At 44.5% G+C, this 15,819-nt stretch overlaps 1 protein-coding gene and 1 long non-coding RNA gene across 51 annotated transcripts in view; both read left to right on the top strand.

Moving 5' to 3' along the window:
* The window catches only part of ZNF846 (zinc finger protein 846), a 35,804-nt gene extending 20,240 nt beyond the window's left edge, over nt 1-15,564 (top strand). For 6 of the 50 annotated variants that reach the window (XM_015122808.3, XM_015122810.3, XM_077977197.1 and 3 more), the window contains 5 exons: nt 4,658-4,747; nt 5,385-5,511; nt 6,660-6,746; nt 9,663-9,745; nt 11,849-15,564. In XM_015122808.3, coding sequence (XP_014978294.2) covers nt 4,733-4,747; nt 5,385-5,511; nt 6,660-6,746; nt 9,663-9,745; nt 11,849-13,138 — 1,602 coding nt within the window. In that variant the 5' untranslated portion in view covers nt 4,658-4,732 and the 3' untranslated portion in view covers nt 13,139-15,564. Of the gene's footprint in view, nt 1-1,966; nt 2,420-4,657; nt 4,748-5,331; nt 5,512-6,659; nt 6,747-9,662; nt 9,746-11,848 lie in introns of those variants that run through there. The other 44 variants (XM_077977207.1, XM_077977208.1, XM_077977206.1 and 41 more) reach the window with 39 other exon arrangements.
* On the top strand, nt 6,753-7,992 carry LOC144336645 (uncharacterized). Its single transcript, XR_013408865.1, has 2 exons — nt 6,753-7,378; nt 7,445-7,992. It is a non-coding gene; the product is annotated as an uncharacterized LOC144336645 (long non-coding RNA).
* Nucleotides 15,565-15,819: the final 255 nt, after the last annotated feature.

The raw sequence follows: 15,819 nt of genomic DNA, 5'->3' as shown, positions 1-15,819 counted from the left end.
CAGGCTGGTCTTAAACCCTTGGCCTCAGGTGATCCACTTGCCTCGGCCTCCCAAAGTGCTGGGATTACAGGTGTGAGCCACTTCACCCAGCTATTCTCATTTTTATTGACAAAAGTGTTTAGGAATATGAAGTTTCCTTTGACCACTGCTTAAAAGATGTCCTGTATTATCCATAAAAGCCAAAAAAAAAAAAGAGAGAGAAAACCCAATATCCAACAACTGTTGTTACGATACAGCCATACAATGGAATCTTATTTAGTAAAAATAATTAAGTACTGATACATGCTACTTGGATGAACCTTGAAAATATAAACGAAACAAGCCAAAACCCACGTTTTATACTCTAATTCTACAGGCAATATCTACAGGAGCAATCTATACAGACAGAAAGATTAGTTGTTGCTTTGGACTCTGGGGGTGGTAGTGGGACTGGATGAGTGGATCGGGTGATCATGGCTAGGGTTTATTTTTGTGGTCATGAAAATATTCTAAAATTGATTGTGATAATTGATGCACAAATATATGAATATACAAAAAAAAGAATATACTTTAAACAGGTTAGTTGTATGCTGTGATAATTGTATCGCAACAAAACTAAAGGCCTAAGGAAGGAACTGAATGTATCAGAGGCATAGATCATTTTATGGATTAACAGGTTAATCTTTTTAATTTATTTACTTATGAGACAGAGTCTCGCTCTGTCGCCCAGGCTGGAGTACAGTAGAACTGTATTGGCTTACTGCAACCTCCGTCTCCTAGGTTCAAGCAATTCTCCTGCCTCAGCCTCCCGAGTAGCTGGGATTACAGGGGCCCACCATCACGCCCGGCTATTTTAAAAATATTTTTAGGAGAGATGGGGTTTCAGCATGTTGGCCAGGCTGGTCTCAAACTCCTGACCTAAGGTGTTCCGCCCGCCTCGCCCTCCCGAAGTGTTGGGATTACAGGGGTGAGCCACCGCCACCAGCCCCATCAGGTTAATCTTTTAAACAGGGTGTCGCCAGTCTCGAACTCCTGGGCTCAAGCGATTCTTCCGCAGTACCTAGGACTACAGGGGGCTTATCTTTGTAAATACGTTTATATCCCCGCCGAAGGTTGAAGAAACACGGAGAAAATCCTGCAGAAAAGAATTCCCTAGGGTGGTGGCTCAGGCCTATAATCCCAGCACTTTGGGAGGCCAAGATGGAAGGATCACTCGAGCCCAGGAGTTCCAGACCAGGCTGAGTAACACAGAGAGGCCCTGTCTCTACAAAAAAATTAAAATAAAAATAAATTAGCCTGGCGTGGTGGCACACACCTGTGGTCCAAGCTACTCGGGAGGCCGAGTGGGGGAGGATCCTTTAGGCTCAGGAGTTCGAGATCAGCCTGGGGAACATGGTGAGACCCGAGTGTCTAGAAAAAGATAAATTAGCTGGGCGTCATGGGCGCGGATGTGGTCCAAGCTACTCCGGAGGCCGAGGCGGAAGGATCGCTTCAGCGCAGAAGTTCCGGCCTGCAATGATCTATGACCGCGCCACTGTACTCCAGACTAGGCGGCAGACCGGTGCCTTATCTCAAAAAACTAAAAAGAAAAAGAAAAAAGAAAAGTACTCGATGAGCACCCCGCTTCAAAAAACTAAAAAAGAAAAAAAAGAAAAGAAAAGCACTCGATGAGCATCCCGCTGCCTGCAGTCCAAGCCTTGGGTGACGCCTCCAGGCAAGCCCCGCTCCCTGCGCCGGTACCCGCCTCCGACCCGCCTTTGGCTCTGGGTTTCCTGGCCAGCGTCGTTCCCAATATCGACAGATTGATCTGGATCCTGGTCCACCCCGGATGCGAGAAAACGGGACTTTTCTGTCCGCGTGTCGAAGAGGCTGCCCCAGCTCTTCTCTGCACTTCACATCATCCTCATTCCAAAGCCGTTGGGGTTCGGCCCCCTTACGCTTAACGCGGTGCGCAACCGGAAGCGGAAGTGCGAGACGGTGCGCCGCCATACGTATTCCGCGCTCTCCAGCTGCTTCCTCGCTGGGTTTTCACTTCAGCCGGCTCTCAGGCTCAACCTAGGCAGTGCCGGGCAGGAGGGCCTAGCGGGAGGCGGAGTAAAGGTCGGAGGGCGCCGTCCCGGGCTTCGGCTAGGTCTGAGACGCGCCGTTCTAACGCGGCTGCTCCGGGGAAGCGGCGCCTCCTCCCAACCAGGACCAGGAGACTGGGGTTCTCCCCGCCTGCTCCTCGGAGCGCGTCTTCCCGCTGCGCCCGCACCAGTCTGGGCCTGGCCCAGGGTCCACGGTGGAGGCGTGTTTTTTTCTCCAACCACCGCGCCCCCTGTGTTTAAAATCAGCCAGTCAACCTTTTTGTCCTTTCTCCAGAGGGAAAAGCATCTCCGCTGTCCTGGAAAAGGGCCCCAGCGTCCTCTTGTCACCGACCAGGCGATTGCCGTGCGTTCCGGTGAGCCCTGGACCGAGGAGATGCTCTGGCTGTTGGCTGGGGGGGGCGGGCGGGCGGGCATCGCTTATTGAAATTTGAGAAATTGCTCAGCAGTTAAATGCTTTTTCAAGTGTGCAGGAGTTGTAGGTTTATAGAAATAAAAGCAAATATTGCCACAGTTATAAAGCAAAATAGCAATACTCCGCTGGTTTTGAGATGAAAAGCAGCTGCACTTCCTAGGTCCGTACCTCCCAAAGAGCTTCCAAACGGAGGGGCTTCCAGGAAGTAGCATGCAGCCTTCGTTATGCCAGTATCAGAAGTTACAGTTGTATTAACTGTGAGAGAGACATGTTTTGTTTCGGTGTTTTTCCCCTCGTGTGTGTGCGTGTGTGTGTGTGTGTGTGTGTGTATATATATATATATATATATATATTTTTTTTTTTTTTCGAGACGGAGTTTCGCTCTTGTTGCCCAGGCAACAGTGGCTCACCCCTGTAATCCCAGCACTTTGGGTAGCAGAAGCAGGAGGAGCCCCTGAAGCTATGAGTTTGAGACCAGCTGGGGGCAACATAGTGAGACCCCATCTCTACAAAAAATATAAAATAAAGCATAACTAAAGTCAGTGACAATATCAAGTCTTTAAGATGTGCATGCATTGCTGATGAGAACACCTTTTTTTTTTTTGAGACGGAGTCTTGCTCTGTTGCCAGGCTGGAGTGCAGTGGCATGATCTTGGCTCACTGCAACCTCCATACCCAGGGTTCAAGCGATTTTCCTGCCTTGGCCTCCCAACTAGCTGGGACTACAGGCGTGCGCCACTACGCCCAGCTAATTTTTGTAGTTTTAGTAGAGACGGGGTTTCACTGTGTTGGCCAGGATGGTCTCAATCTCTTGACTTTGTGATCCGCCTGCCTTGGCCTCCCAAAGTGCTGGGATTACAGGCCTGAGCCACCGTGCCCAGCCATATTTTTAAACAGTATCAACTAAATATGGACTTGGTGATGCAACATGCATACGTGTGCCAGGGTAAATGTAAAAGTTATTCATATTATTTGAAATAGCCTAAATTAGAAACAACTCAAATGTGGATCCACAGAATGGATGAATTGTGGCATATTTCTTTCTGTGGATTTTTTTTTTTTTTTTTTTTTTTTTGACAGAGTCTTGCTCTGTCACCCAGGCTGGAGTGCAGTGGCACGATCTTGGCTCACTGTAATTTCCGCCTTCCTGGTTCAAGTGATTCTCTTGCCTTAGCCTCCCGAGTAGCTGGGATTACAGGCGCGAGCCACCAGGCCCAGCTAATTTTTCTTTGTATTGTTAGTAGAGATGGGGTTTCACCATGTTGACCAGGCTGATCTTGAACTCCTGACCTCAAGTGATCTGCCCACCTCGGCCTCCCAAAAAAGTGCTGGGATTACAGGCATGAGCCACCGTGCCCGGCCTCTGTGGCATATTCTTCAGCAAAGATATGAACCAAATCACAGGTGGATGAAAACAACAACTTGGGTGCACCTCACAAGCATAATGCTGACTGAAAAAAGCCAGATACAAAAGAATCCTTACTGTCTGATAGTTGCTAGGCAAAGTCAACTAGAGTATTTTTTCTTGTATTCTTTGTTTTCGTATATACGTGTGTGTGTGTGTATATATATATATATATATATTTTTTTTTTTTTTTTTTTTTAAATGAGGAGACTTGGTCTCACTATATTGCCCAGGCTGGTCTGTAACTCCTGGCCTCAAGCCATCCTCCTACTTTGACCTCCCAAAGTGTTGGGATTACAGGCACGAGCCACCGCCTGGCCCAACTAGAGTATTAAGTGTCAGAATGGTATTACAGTTGGGAGGCATGTCAGGGAAAATACTATGTTTGAGATGCAGGGTATGGAAATGCTCTATTTTTTTTTTTTTTTTTTTTTAAGATGGAGTCACACTCTGTCACCCAGGCTGGAGTGCAGTGGCATGGTGTCGGCTCACTGCAGTCTCCACCTCCCAGGTTCAAGTGATCCCCCGACCTCAGCCTCCCAAGTAGCTAGGATTACAGGCATGCGCCACCACACCCTGCTAATTTTTTTGTATTTTTAGTGGAGACGGGGTTTCACCGTGTTGGCCAGGCTGATCTCAAACTTCTGACCTCGAGGAATTCGCCTGCTTTGGCCTCCCAAAGTGCTGGGATTACAGGCGTGAGCCACCGTGCCCAGCCTAAAATATTTTTTGTTTGATATATCCAACTGACATGCTATTATTCTTTTCCCAAAGGTCATTTTTTTCCAGGACACTTTCTGTCTTCATCAGAGGAACATCGAGGAGGCAAGGCTGGTGGCTAGATTACTGATGGATTCTTCTCAGGCAAGTTAGGAAAGACCTAACTTCAAAATGTTATGCTTGTAGCTATCATCAGGTAGCCTTACCTCCTTATCATGTATTCAAGCATCTTAAAGAAATGATGGTCCTGCTCAGGAAATAACTCCCCAAGTGAATTTCTCTAGAAACCATGCCATCTCAGGTTATACAGAGATTGCAATGGAAATGATTGTTTTATCTCAATATTTACTAATTGTTTCTGATCCTCAATCATGCTTGTTGGCTCATTGTTTTGCTGAGTGTTATGACAGATTGTAAGAAGGGGATGGAGCTGTCTAATCTGAAGGAATTTCTGCATCACTGTGGAGATACTTCAATTTTTATTAGATTTTACATAGTGCTGCAACATATTCAGTGCAGACTGCAGCTATAAATAGAGGAGGACTGAGGCCAGAAGAACCCATTGTAAAGCTGTAGTAAGATCAGTTTAGTCATGTTTCAGTGATGCTGATGAGTCCATGTGACTGGATGCAGTTGCAAGACAATATCTATATAGAGGAGAAGAGGCCTGAGGCCTGGGAGTACTGCAGGCTTCTAGTCTTCCTTAGTCCTTCATGCATTTTTCTCAGAACATCAAAGAAGATGGTACTTAGCTGAAGGCAGCATGTATTTAATGGTTTAGCACTTAGTGACCTTTGAGGATGTGGCTGTGGACTTTACCCAGGAGGAATGGACTTTGTTGGATCAAACCCAGAGAGATCTCTACAGAGATGTGATGTTGGAGAACTACAAGAATCTCATTATACTAGGTAAAACTGGCATCATTTCTTCACTGACCCTTTTAGGAAATCAATGTTTCTTGAATGTTTGCTGTCAAATAGGGGTACTGTAATAAGCAAGTAAGCAAGACAGGCATAGACGTTAGCCAGTGGGCATTCCTGGTTTGTTTTTTTTTTGTTTGTTTGTTTGTTTTGTTTTGTTTTGTTTTTTGAGACACAGTCTGGCTCTAGCGCTCAGGCTGGAGTGCAGTGGCACAGTCTCTGCTCACTGCAACCTCCCCCTCCTGGGTTCAAGTGATTCTCCTGCCTCAGCCTCCCAGGTAGCTGGGATTACAGGTATCCACCACCATAGCCAGCTAATTTTTGTAGTTTTAGTGAAGACGGGGTTGCACCATGTTGGCCAGGCTGGTCTCAAACTCTGACCTCAGGTGATCCACCTACCTCACCTCCCAAAGTGCTAGGATTACAGGCGTGAGCCACGTGCATGGCCTGGGCATTACTTTATAGAACAAACTTGTAAACTTTCTTAAAGCATTATGATATTTATGCACAGACCTGTTTTTTCATTTGTTGTAGCTCATCAGCTATTGTTAGTGTTAGTGTATTTTATATGTGGCCAAGACCATTCTTCTTTCAGTGTGGCCCAGGCAAGCCAAAAGATTTGACACCTCTGGCATAGAGGATTCCCCATGAAAATAAAGATTTAAGTAAATGAGTTTATTTCATGTATGGATTAAAAACTTTAAGACTTTAAATGTGTATGTGAAGTTGGACTTGGTTTTCCAGGCTCGAGCAATTCACTTGCCTCAACTTCCCGAGTGGCTGGGACCACACACCCATGCCACCATGCCCTGCTAATTTTTGCATTTTTAGTAGAGATGAGGTTTCACCATGTTGGCCAGGCTGGTCTTGAACTCCTAGCCTCAAGTGATCTGCCTGCCTTGGCTTCCCAAAGTGTTGGGGTAACAGGCATGAGCCATTATGACCGGCCAACATTTTTGCTATTTTAAAAATCGTTTCAGTGCACGTATTGGAAATGTTGTATGATTAGTTTGCTGTTTGTAAAGTTACACTTGACCATCTTCAGAATCCCTGAAGGCAAAAGTATTTGTTCCCCATTCGAGGACATGGTGTTATGTCTTGCATGGGGCTCTTCTTTTATGCATTTTTCCCTCCAGCAGGGTCTGAATTCTGCAAACCCAGTCTCATGTCTGAATTGGAACAAATGGAAGAGCTGAGGACAGGAGTGACAGGAGTCCTGCAGGGTGAGTTCATTAGCAGATATGGTATTATGAAGAGCAGTGCCGGCCTGCGAGAAATGCAGTACATTGGAAATGTTACTTTGCAAACTTCTCAGGGTATGCTTTTCTTCCTGAGAAGGCTGAGGCCATTTGGTTTCCTTAGATAACTTCAACTCCCCTCATCTTTACATTTCTATTGATCTTCTCAACCTTTTTTCTGTTCTCAGAAAGGTTAGTGTGCCTTATTTGAAAATTCCATCTTATGCATGTAGGTCCTTTGCCAACACCTTCTCATATTGCTTTCTTGTCTCTCCCATCTTTTTGCTTACTGTCAGCCTCAGTTTTCTGCATATTATTACTTGGATAATAAGTAATACAGTTTTTTTGTTTTTGACATGGAGTCTTGCACCGTTGCCCCGGCTGGTGTGCAGTGACCCGATCTTGGCTCGCTGCAACCTCCACCTCCTGGGTTCAAGCAGTTCTCCTGCCTCAGCCTCCCAAGTAGCTAGGATTACAGGCGCCTGCCACCACGCCCAACTAATTTTTTGTATTTTTGGTAGAGATGGGATTTCACTATGTTGGCCAGGCTGTTCTCGAACTCCTGACCTTGTGATCCACCCGCCTCAGCCTCGCAAAGTGCTGGGATTACAGGTATAGTAATACAGTTTTGACACCATATCTTTATCATTGCAAAACTTCTGACATGGCCAAACTCTTTATAGTCCATCTTTCCATTTGCTTCACTCTTTTTTTTAATCATGTTTTATGTGTGTTTGGAAAGATTTACAAATGCGCCATATACTTTTTTTAGGTAAAATATACACAATTTTACCATTTTAGTGTTGTGCAGCTATCAGCTCTTTTTACTTTCAAAGCATTTCTTTCTTTTCTTTTCTTTTTTTTTTTTTTTTTTTGTTTTGAGACAGAATCTCTCTCTGTTGCCCAGGATAGAGTCTAGTGGCACCATCTCAGCTCACTGCAGCCTCCATCAGCTTCCTGGGTTCGAGTGGTTCTCTCGCCTCAGCCTTCTGAGTAGTTGGGACTACAGGCATGTGCCACCACACCTGGCTAATTTTTGTGTTTTTTGGTAGAGATGGAGTTTTACCATGTTGGCCAGGCTGGTCTCAAACTCCTGACCTCAAGTGATCCGCCTGCCTCTGCCTCCCAAAGTGTTGGGATTACAGGCATGAGCCAGTGTGCTTGGCCTAGTTTTAAAACATTACCATCACACCAAAGGGAAATCATGTACCCATCAAGCAGTCACTCCCCAGTCACCCTGCAAAGACTGATTTGCTTTGTCTCTCTATGGATTTACCCTTTTTGTATATCTTATATAAATGGAATCATACAATGTAACCTTTTCTGTCTAGCTTCTTTCACTTAGCTATATATATGTGTGTGTGTGTGTGTGTGTATGTATGTATATATATGTATATGTGTATGTGTGTGTATATATATGGATGTGTGTGTGTGTATATATGTGTGTGTGTGTATATACATATACATATATATATATTTTTTTTTGACACAGAGTCTCACTCTGTCACCCCAGCTGGAGTTCAGTGACGTGATCTTGGCTCACTGCAACCTCTGCCTCCTGGGTTCAAGTGATTCTCGTGACTCAGTCACCTGAGTAGCTGGGATTACAGGTGCACATCACCACACCTGTCCAATTTTTGTTTTTTTTTGTTTTTGTTTTTTTTTTTGAGATGGAGTCTCGCTCTGTCGCCCAAACTGGAGTGCAGTAGCCGGATCTCAGCTCACTGCAAGCTCCGCCTTTCAGGTTCACGCCATTCTCCTGCCTCAGCCTCCCGAGTAGCTGGGACTACAGGCACCCGCCACCTCGCCCGGCTAGTTTTTTGTATTTTTTAGTAGAGATGGGGTTTCACCGGGTTGCCAGGATGGTCTCAATCTCCTGACCTTGTGATCCGCCCGTCTCAGCCTCCCAAAGTGCTGGGATTACAGGCTTGAGCCACCGTGCCCAGCCCCAATTTTTGTATTTTTAGTAGAGACAGCTCTTCACCATGTTGGCCAGGCTGGTCTTGAATTCCTGGCCTCAAGTGATCCGCCTGTCTTGACCTCCCAAAGTGCTGGGATTATAGGCATGAGCCACTGCACCCAGCCCAGCACAGTTGATTCTGATAGCTTTTCTGAACTCATTAGTTATATTGTGGTAGCAAAGAGCTCTGGAGTTCTTCACTCTGCCACATTTGATTATGCTATTTCTGTTCTTTTTTTTTTTTTTTTTTTTTTTTTTTTTGAGACAGAGTCTGGCTCTGTCGCCCAGGCTGGAGTGCAGTGGCCGGATCTCAGCTCACTGCAAGCTCCGCCTCCCGGGTTCCCGCCATTCTCCTGTCTCAGCCTCCCGAGTAGCTGGGACTACAGGCGCCCGCCACCTCGCCCGGCTAGTTTTTTTTGTATTTTTTAGTAGAGACGGGGTTTCACCAGGTTAGCCAGGATGGTCTCGATCTCCTGACCTCGTGATCCGCCTGTCTCGGCCTCCCAAAGTGCTGGGATTATAGGCGTGAGCCACCGCGCCCGGCCTTATTTCTGTTCTTTAGGCTTTTTTTTTTTCTTTTTTTTTTTTTTTTGAGACAAAGTCTTGCTCTATAGCTTGGGCTAAAGTGCAGTGGCGGATCTCAGCTCACTGCAACCTCTGCCTCCTGGGTTCAAGTGATTCTCCTGCCTCAGCCTCCCAAGTAGTTGGGATTACAGGCACACGCCACTGCACCTGGCTAATTTTTTGTATTTTTAGTAGAGACAGTGTTTCACCATGTTGGCCAGGCTGGTCTTGAACTCCTAACCTCAGGTAACCTGCCTGTCTAGGCCTCCCAAGGTGCTAGGATTACAGGCATGAGCCACCACGCCCAGCCCCATAGGCTTTTAAACGACTTTATTCCACAATTTTTCTCCCAAGCTGCATCTTTCACTTTATTTCAGAATTGGATTTGCAACTCAAAACCAAAGGCTCCCCACTGCTGCAAGATATTTCTGCAGAAAGATCATCAAATGGAATACAATTGGTAAGATTTCCAAGGGATGAAATCTTCCACACTAGGACAAGAAGCACAATATTCATTAAAATTATATGAGGAAAATGGCATTTACCCAAAGAAAACAGAGTCTGAAGAGATTCTCTGAATATCATGAATATGGGAAGTACTCTAAACTTACTATAAACATGTTTCTTCTCAGAGATCTCACAAATAAACATCCACAAACCTACAACTCAGCTATTCAGTTTTTGGTGCATAATTTATTTTTTTTTTATTTTTATTTTTTTTTTGAGATGGAGTCTCACTGTGTCGCCCAGGCTGGAGTGCAGTGGCGCAATCTCGGCTCACTGCAAGCTCCGCCTCCCAGGTTCACGCCATTCTCCTGCCTCAGCCTCCCGAGTAGCCGGGACTACAGGCGCCCGCCACCTCGCCCGGCTAGTTTTTTGTATTTTTTAGTAGAGACTGGGTTTCACCATGTTAGCCAGGATGGTCTCGAACTCCTGACCTCATGATCCGCCCGTCTCGGCCTCCCAAAGTGCTGGGATTACAGGCTTGAGCCACCGCGCCCGGCCAGTTTATTTTACTTTATTATTATTATTATTATTATTTTTTGAGACGGAGTCTCGCTCTGTCGCCCAGGCTGGAGTGCAGTGGCGCGATCTCGGCTCACTGCAAGCTCCGCCTCCCAGGTTCACGCCATTCTCCTGCCTCAGCCTCCTGAGTAGGTGGGACTACAGGCGCCCACCACCGCGCCCAGCTAATTTTTTGTATTTTTAGTAGAGACGGGGTTTCACCGTGGTCTCGATCTCCTGACCTTGTGATCCACCCGCCTCGGCCTCCCAAAGTGCTGGGATTACAGGCGTGAGCCATCGCGCCCAGCTCTACTTTATTATTATTTTTGAGACAAGGTCTTACTCTGTTGCTCAGGCTGGTGTGCAGTGGTGCAGTCTTGGCTCACTGCAACCTCTGTTTTCTGGGCTCAAATGATCCTCCAGCCTCAGCCTCCTGAATAGCTGGGACTACAGGCGTGAGCCACCATGCCTGGTTGATGGCTGATTTTATTTATTTATTTATTTATTTATTTATTTATTTATTTATTTATTTTGTAGAGATGGGGTTTCACCATTTTGTCCAGGCTGGTCTCAAATTCCTGAGCTCAAAGCAATCCACTTGCTTTGGCCTCCAAAGTGCTGGGATTATAGGCATGAGCCACTGTGCCCAGCCCATAATTTAGTCTAAATATTTCTCAGATGTATTGTGGCTCATGCCTGTAATCCCAGCACTTGGGAGGCCAAAGCAGGCAGATCACTTGAGGCCAGGATTTGGAGACCAGCCTGGCCAACATGGCAAAAATCTCTTTTTACTAAAAATACAAACATTAGCTGGGCATAGTGGCACATGCCTGTAGTCCCAGCTACTTGGGAGTTTGAGACATGAGAATCCCTTGAACTGGGAGGCAGAGGTTGCTGTGAGTTGCGATCATGCCACTGAACTTCAGTCTGGGCAACAGAGTGAGAATCTTTTTCAAAAAAAAGAAAAACTAATAAAAAATAAAAAATATATATATCAGGCCGGGCGCGGTGGCTCAAGCCTGTAATCCCAGCACTTTGGGAGGCCGAGACGGGCGGATCACAAGGTCAGGAGATCGAGACCATCCTGGCTAACACGGTGAAACCCTGTCTCTACTAAAAAATACAAAAAACTAGCCGGGCGTGGTGGCGGGCACCTGTAGTCCCAGCTACTCGGGAGGCTGAGGCAGGAGAATGGCGGGAACCCGGGAGGCGGAGCTTGCAGTGAGCTGAGATCCGGCCACTGCACTCTAGCCTGGGTGGCAGAGCGAGACTCCGTCTCAAAAAAAAAAAAAAAAAAAATATATATATATATATATATATATATATCTCAGACAGATTGTCTAAGAAGCTCTGTGAACACAGAGAATATAGGCAGGCTGGTGGCCTCATTGTCCTATTATTCAACTTAACTCAAAAATGGGGCTGGAACTCTGTACATATAACGGATATGTTAAAATGTTTAAATATATTTCCAATGCATAAATGTTGTGACTGAGGAGAAATTCTGTTACCATACTGAATGTGAGAAATTCTTTGTTCATCTTTTATATCTGAACAGGAGAGAAGCAATACTGCGGAGAAACTCTATGACTCTAACCATTGTGGAAAAGTCTTCAGTGAACACCCATTTCTTATGACTCACATGAGAACTCACATTGGCGAGAAAACTTCTGAGGATAATCAGAGTGGAAAAACCTTAAGAAACAACTTTCCTTATAGTTTTTACAAGAAAAGTCATGCTAAGGGGAAAACGCCTAAGTATTTTAAACATGAAAAAGCCTTCAACAAGTTTTCAAATCTTACTAGGCAGAATAAAACTCACACACAAGAGAAGTTGTATGAATGCACAGATTGTTGGAGAACTTTTCTTTATCAGTCATCCCTTAAGGTACATGGAAGATCTCACAATGGAGACAAACATTATATATGTAAGGAATGTGGGAAAGCCTTCAGTAATTCCTCACACCTTATAGGACATGGAATAATTCACAGTGGAGAGAAGCCCTATGTCTGTAAAGAATGTGGTAAAGCTTTCATTCAATCCACAGGACTTAAATTACACATCAGAACTCACACTGGAGAAAAACCATATAAATGTAAAGAGTGTGGGAAAGCCTTCACCCATTCTTCATACCTTACAGATCATACAAGAATTCACAGTGGAAAGAAGCCCTATGTATGTATGGAATGTGGAAAAGCCTTCACTAGATCCACAGGACTTATTTTACACATACGAATTCACGCTGGAGAAAAGCCATATGAATGTAAAGAGTGTGGAAAAGTTTTTATTCATTCCTCATACCTTACAAAACATGTAAGGATTCACAGTGGAGAGAAGCCATATTTATGTAAGGAATGTGGGAAAGCTTTTACTCGTTCCTCAGGACTTGTTTTACATATGAGAACACACACTGGAGAAAAGCCCTATGAATGTAAAGAATGTGGGAAAGCCTTTAATAATTCCTCAATGCTTAGTCAACATGTAAGGATTCACACTGGAGAGAAGCCATATGAATGCAAACAGTGTGGGAAAGCTTTCGTTCAATCTTCAGGCCTTAGTACCCATTTTAGAACTCACACTGGAGAAAAGGGCTATGAATGTAAGGAATGCGGTAAAGCATTTGCTCGTTCCACAAATCTTAATATGCACATGCGAACGCACACAGGAGAAAAGCCTTATGCATGTAAAGAATGTGGGAAAGCCTTTAGGTATTCCACATGCCTTAACGTTCATATGCGAACTCACACTGGAGCAAAACCATATGATTGTAAGAAATGTGGGAAAAACTTCACTCAATCTTCAGCACTTGCTAAACATCTAAGAACTAAGGCATGTGAAAAAACCTGAAGTGTTCCTCAGATCTTAGTATTTACATCTAAATTCATCTGGAAACAAAACATATGAAGGTAAAGAATATGAAGAACCTTCACTGAATTTCCATTTCTTATGTTATAGGAATGAATTTAACATGGACACAAGTCCCAGTGATATAAGGAATAGGCGAGAGTAGTAGTTCTTCACACCTTATAAAGTGTAAGAACTCGGCCGGGCGCGGTGGCTCAAGCCTGTAATCCCAGCACTTTGGGAGGCCGAGACATGCGGATCACTAGGTCAGGAGATCGAGACCATCCTGGTGAACACGGTGAAACCCTGTCTCTACTAAAAAATACAAAAAACTAGCCGGGCGAGGCGGCGGGCGCCTGTAGTCCCAGCTACTCGGGAGGCTGAGGCAGGAGAATGGCGTAAACCCGGGGGGCGGAGCTTGCAGTGAGCTGAGATCCGGCCACTGCACTCCAGCCCGGGTGACAGAGCCAAGACTCCGTCTCAAAAAAATAAATAAATAAATAAATAAAATAAAGTGTAAGAACTCACCTTTGGGAGAAAAATCTGGTTCTGAGACGTGGTAAAGCCTGTTTCTTCCACTATTGTTTCTTTTTCTTTTTTTTTTTTTTTCTTTTTTCTTTTTTTTTGAGACAGAGTCTCTCTCTGTCACCCAGGCTAGAGTGCAGTGGTGCGACCTTGGCCCACTGCAACCTCTGCCTGCTGGGTTCAAGGAATTCTGCCTCAGCCTCCCGAGTAGCTGGGACTACAGGCGTGTGCCACCATGCCCGGTTAATTTTTTGTATTTTTAGTAGAGACGGGATTTCACCATGTTAGCCAGAATGGTCTTGATCTCCTGACCTCATGATCTGCCTGCCTTGGCCTCCCAAAGTGCTGCGATTATAGGCATGAGCCATCACACCCAGCATATTGTTTATTTTTAATACCAAAAAGTTACCATAAAAGCCAATTGAAGGTAAGAATGAGAGATAGCCTTAAAATACTTCACAAGCCTTCATAGCACTTCATAATCGACACTGGAGAAAAACCCTCTGTATGTAAGGAATGTGATAAAACATTTACTTAGGACTTAGTATCCACATGAGAATTCACAGTGGTATAAAACCCTACAGATGTAAAGGCTGTAAGATTTTCACTTATACCTCTTAATAACTCAACATTAAAGAACTCACAATGGGCAGATAGCCTATATATATAAGAAATCTGGGACAGCCTTCAGAAATTTCTGACAGTTTCATGGGTAAGAAACCTCATCAATTTAAGGCATGTTAAGAATTCTTCCAGTGTTACTAAGTCAGTCAACTTGCATTAGAGAGAAACCCTATGAAGGTAAGATGTGGGAAATCTTTACTTCTGCCTCATGCGTCAATATATGGTAATCTCAAAGAGGCCAGAAACATTATGAATGCTAGAAATATGGGAATGCCTTCATATATATGTGTATATATATATATACACACACACGCACAGACATACATACACACATGTATTATTTCATCCTTTAATATAAATGATAATTCATACTGGAGAGAAATCTTGATAATACAGAATAAGGGAAATGTTGCATCCATTTTACAAGTCTTACTATACATGTGAAAACCCACTCTGCAAAGAAGCTATATAAATGTGAAAATATGGGAATATGCTGGGTGTGGGTGGCTCGTGTCTGTAATCCCAGCACTTTAGGAGGTCGAGGTGGGCAGATCACTTGAGGTCAGGAGTTTGAGACCAGCCTGCCAACATGGTTAAACCTGGTCTCTACTAAAAATACAAAAATTAGCCAAGCATGGTGGCAGGTGCCTGTAATCCCAGCTGCTTGGGAGGCTGAGGCAGGAGAATTGAGTGAACCCAGGAGACGGAAGCTGCAGTTAGCCGAGATACCTCCACTGCACTGCAGCCTGGGTGACAGAGCAAAACTCCATCTCAAAAAAAAAAAAAAAAAAAAAAGTAATATTTTTAGCAGTACATATCCCTTAAGTGCCTCTGAAAATACTCACTGGAAGAATAAACTATGATCTGAGGAGTTATGGGAAGCTTTCCGGTACTACTGTTACTGTACACAAGATCATACTAGAGGAGAAATTGAAATAAATGACATGAAAATGAGATTGTCTTTCTATATGTCTTACTGTCCATGGTGACTTGTCATGAACAGTAAATTTTCTGTGGTTGAAAAGTTTAATTGTTTTTAAAATTCCCCCTAAGTAGAATTTTTTCTATATCGTAGTAAGAAGAGCATGTGGGAGGAGTGAGGACTGGAACAATGGACTGTGCAGTGGATGTTAGGATGTTATATTTAATCCCCATGGTGACCAGGCCATGCCTCTAATTCCAGCAATTTGGGAGGCTAAGGTGGGCGGATCACAAGGTCAAGAGATCGAGACCAGCCTGGCCAACATGGTGAAACCCCATTTCCGCCAAAAATACAAAAATCAGCTGGGTGTGGTGATGCGTGCCTGTAGTCCCAGCTACTCGAGATGCTGAGGCAGGAGGATCGCTTGAACTCGGGAGGTGGAGGTTGCAGTGAGCCAAGATCACACCATTGTACTCCAGGCTGGGCAACAGAGTGATACTCCATCTCAAAAAAAGAAAAAAAAAGAAATCGCCATGGTAACTACAGAGAAAATACCAATGGAATATATACAAAATGAGAAGAAAAAAAGTTGTCACTACAAAAAACAAAGTAA

Source organism: Macaca mulatta, chromosome 19 (assembly GCF_049350105.2).
Source record: "Macaca mulatta isolate MMU2019108-1 chromosome 19, T2T-MMU8v2.0, whole genome shotgun sequence".
Lineage (NCBI taxonomy): Eukaryota > Metazoa > Chordata > Mammalia > Primates > Cercopithecidae > Macaca > Macaca mulatta.
Note: the sequence above shows the minus strand (reverse complement) of the source record. Positions and strands in the feature narration are given on the sequence as shown.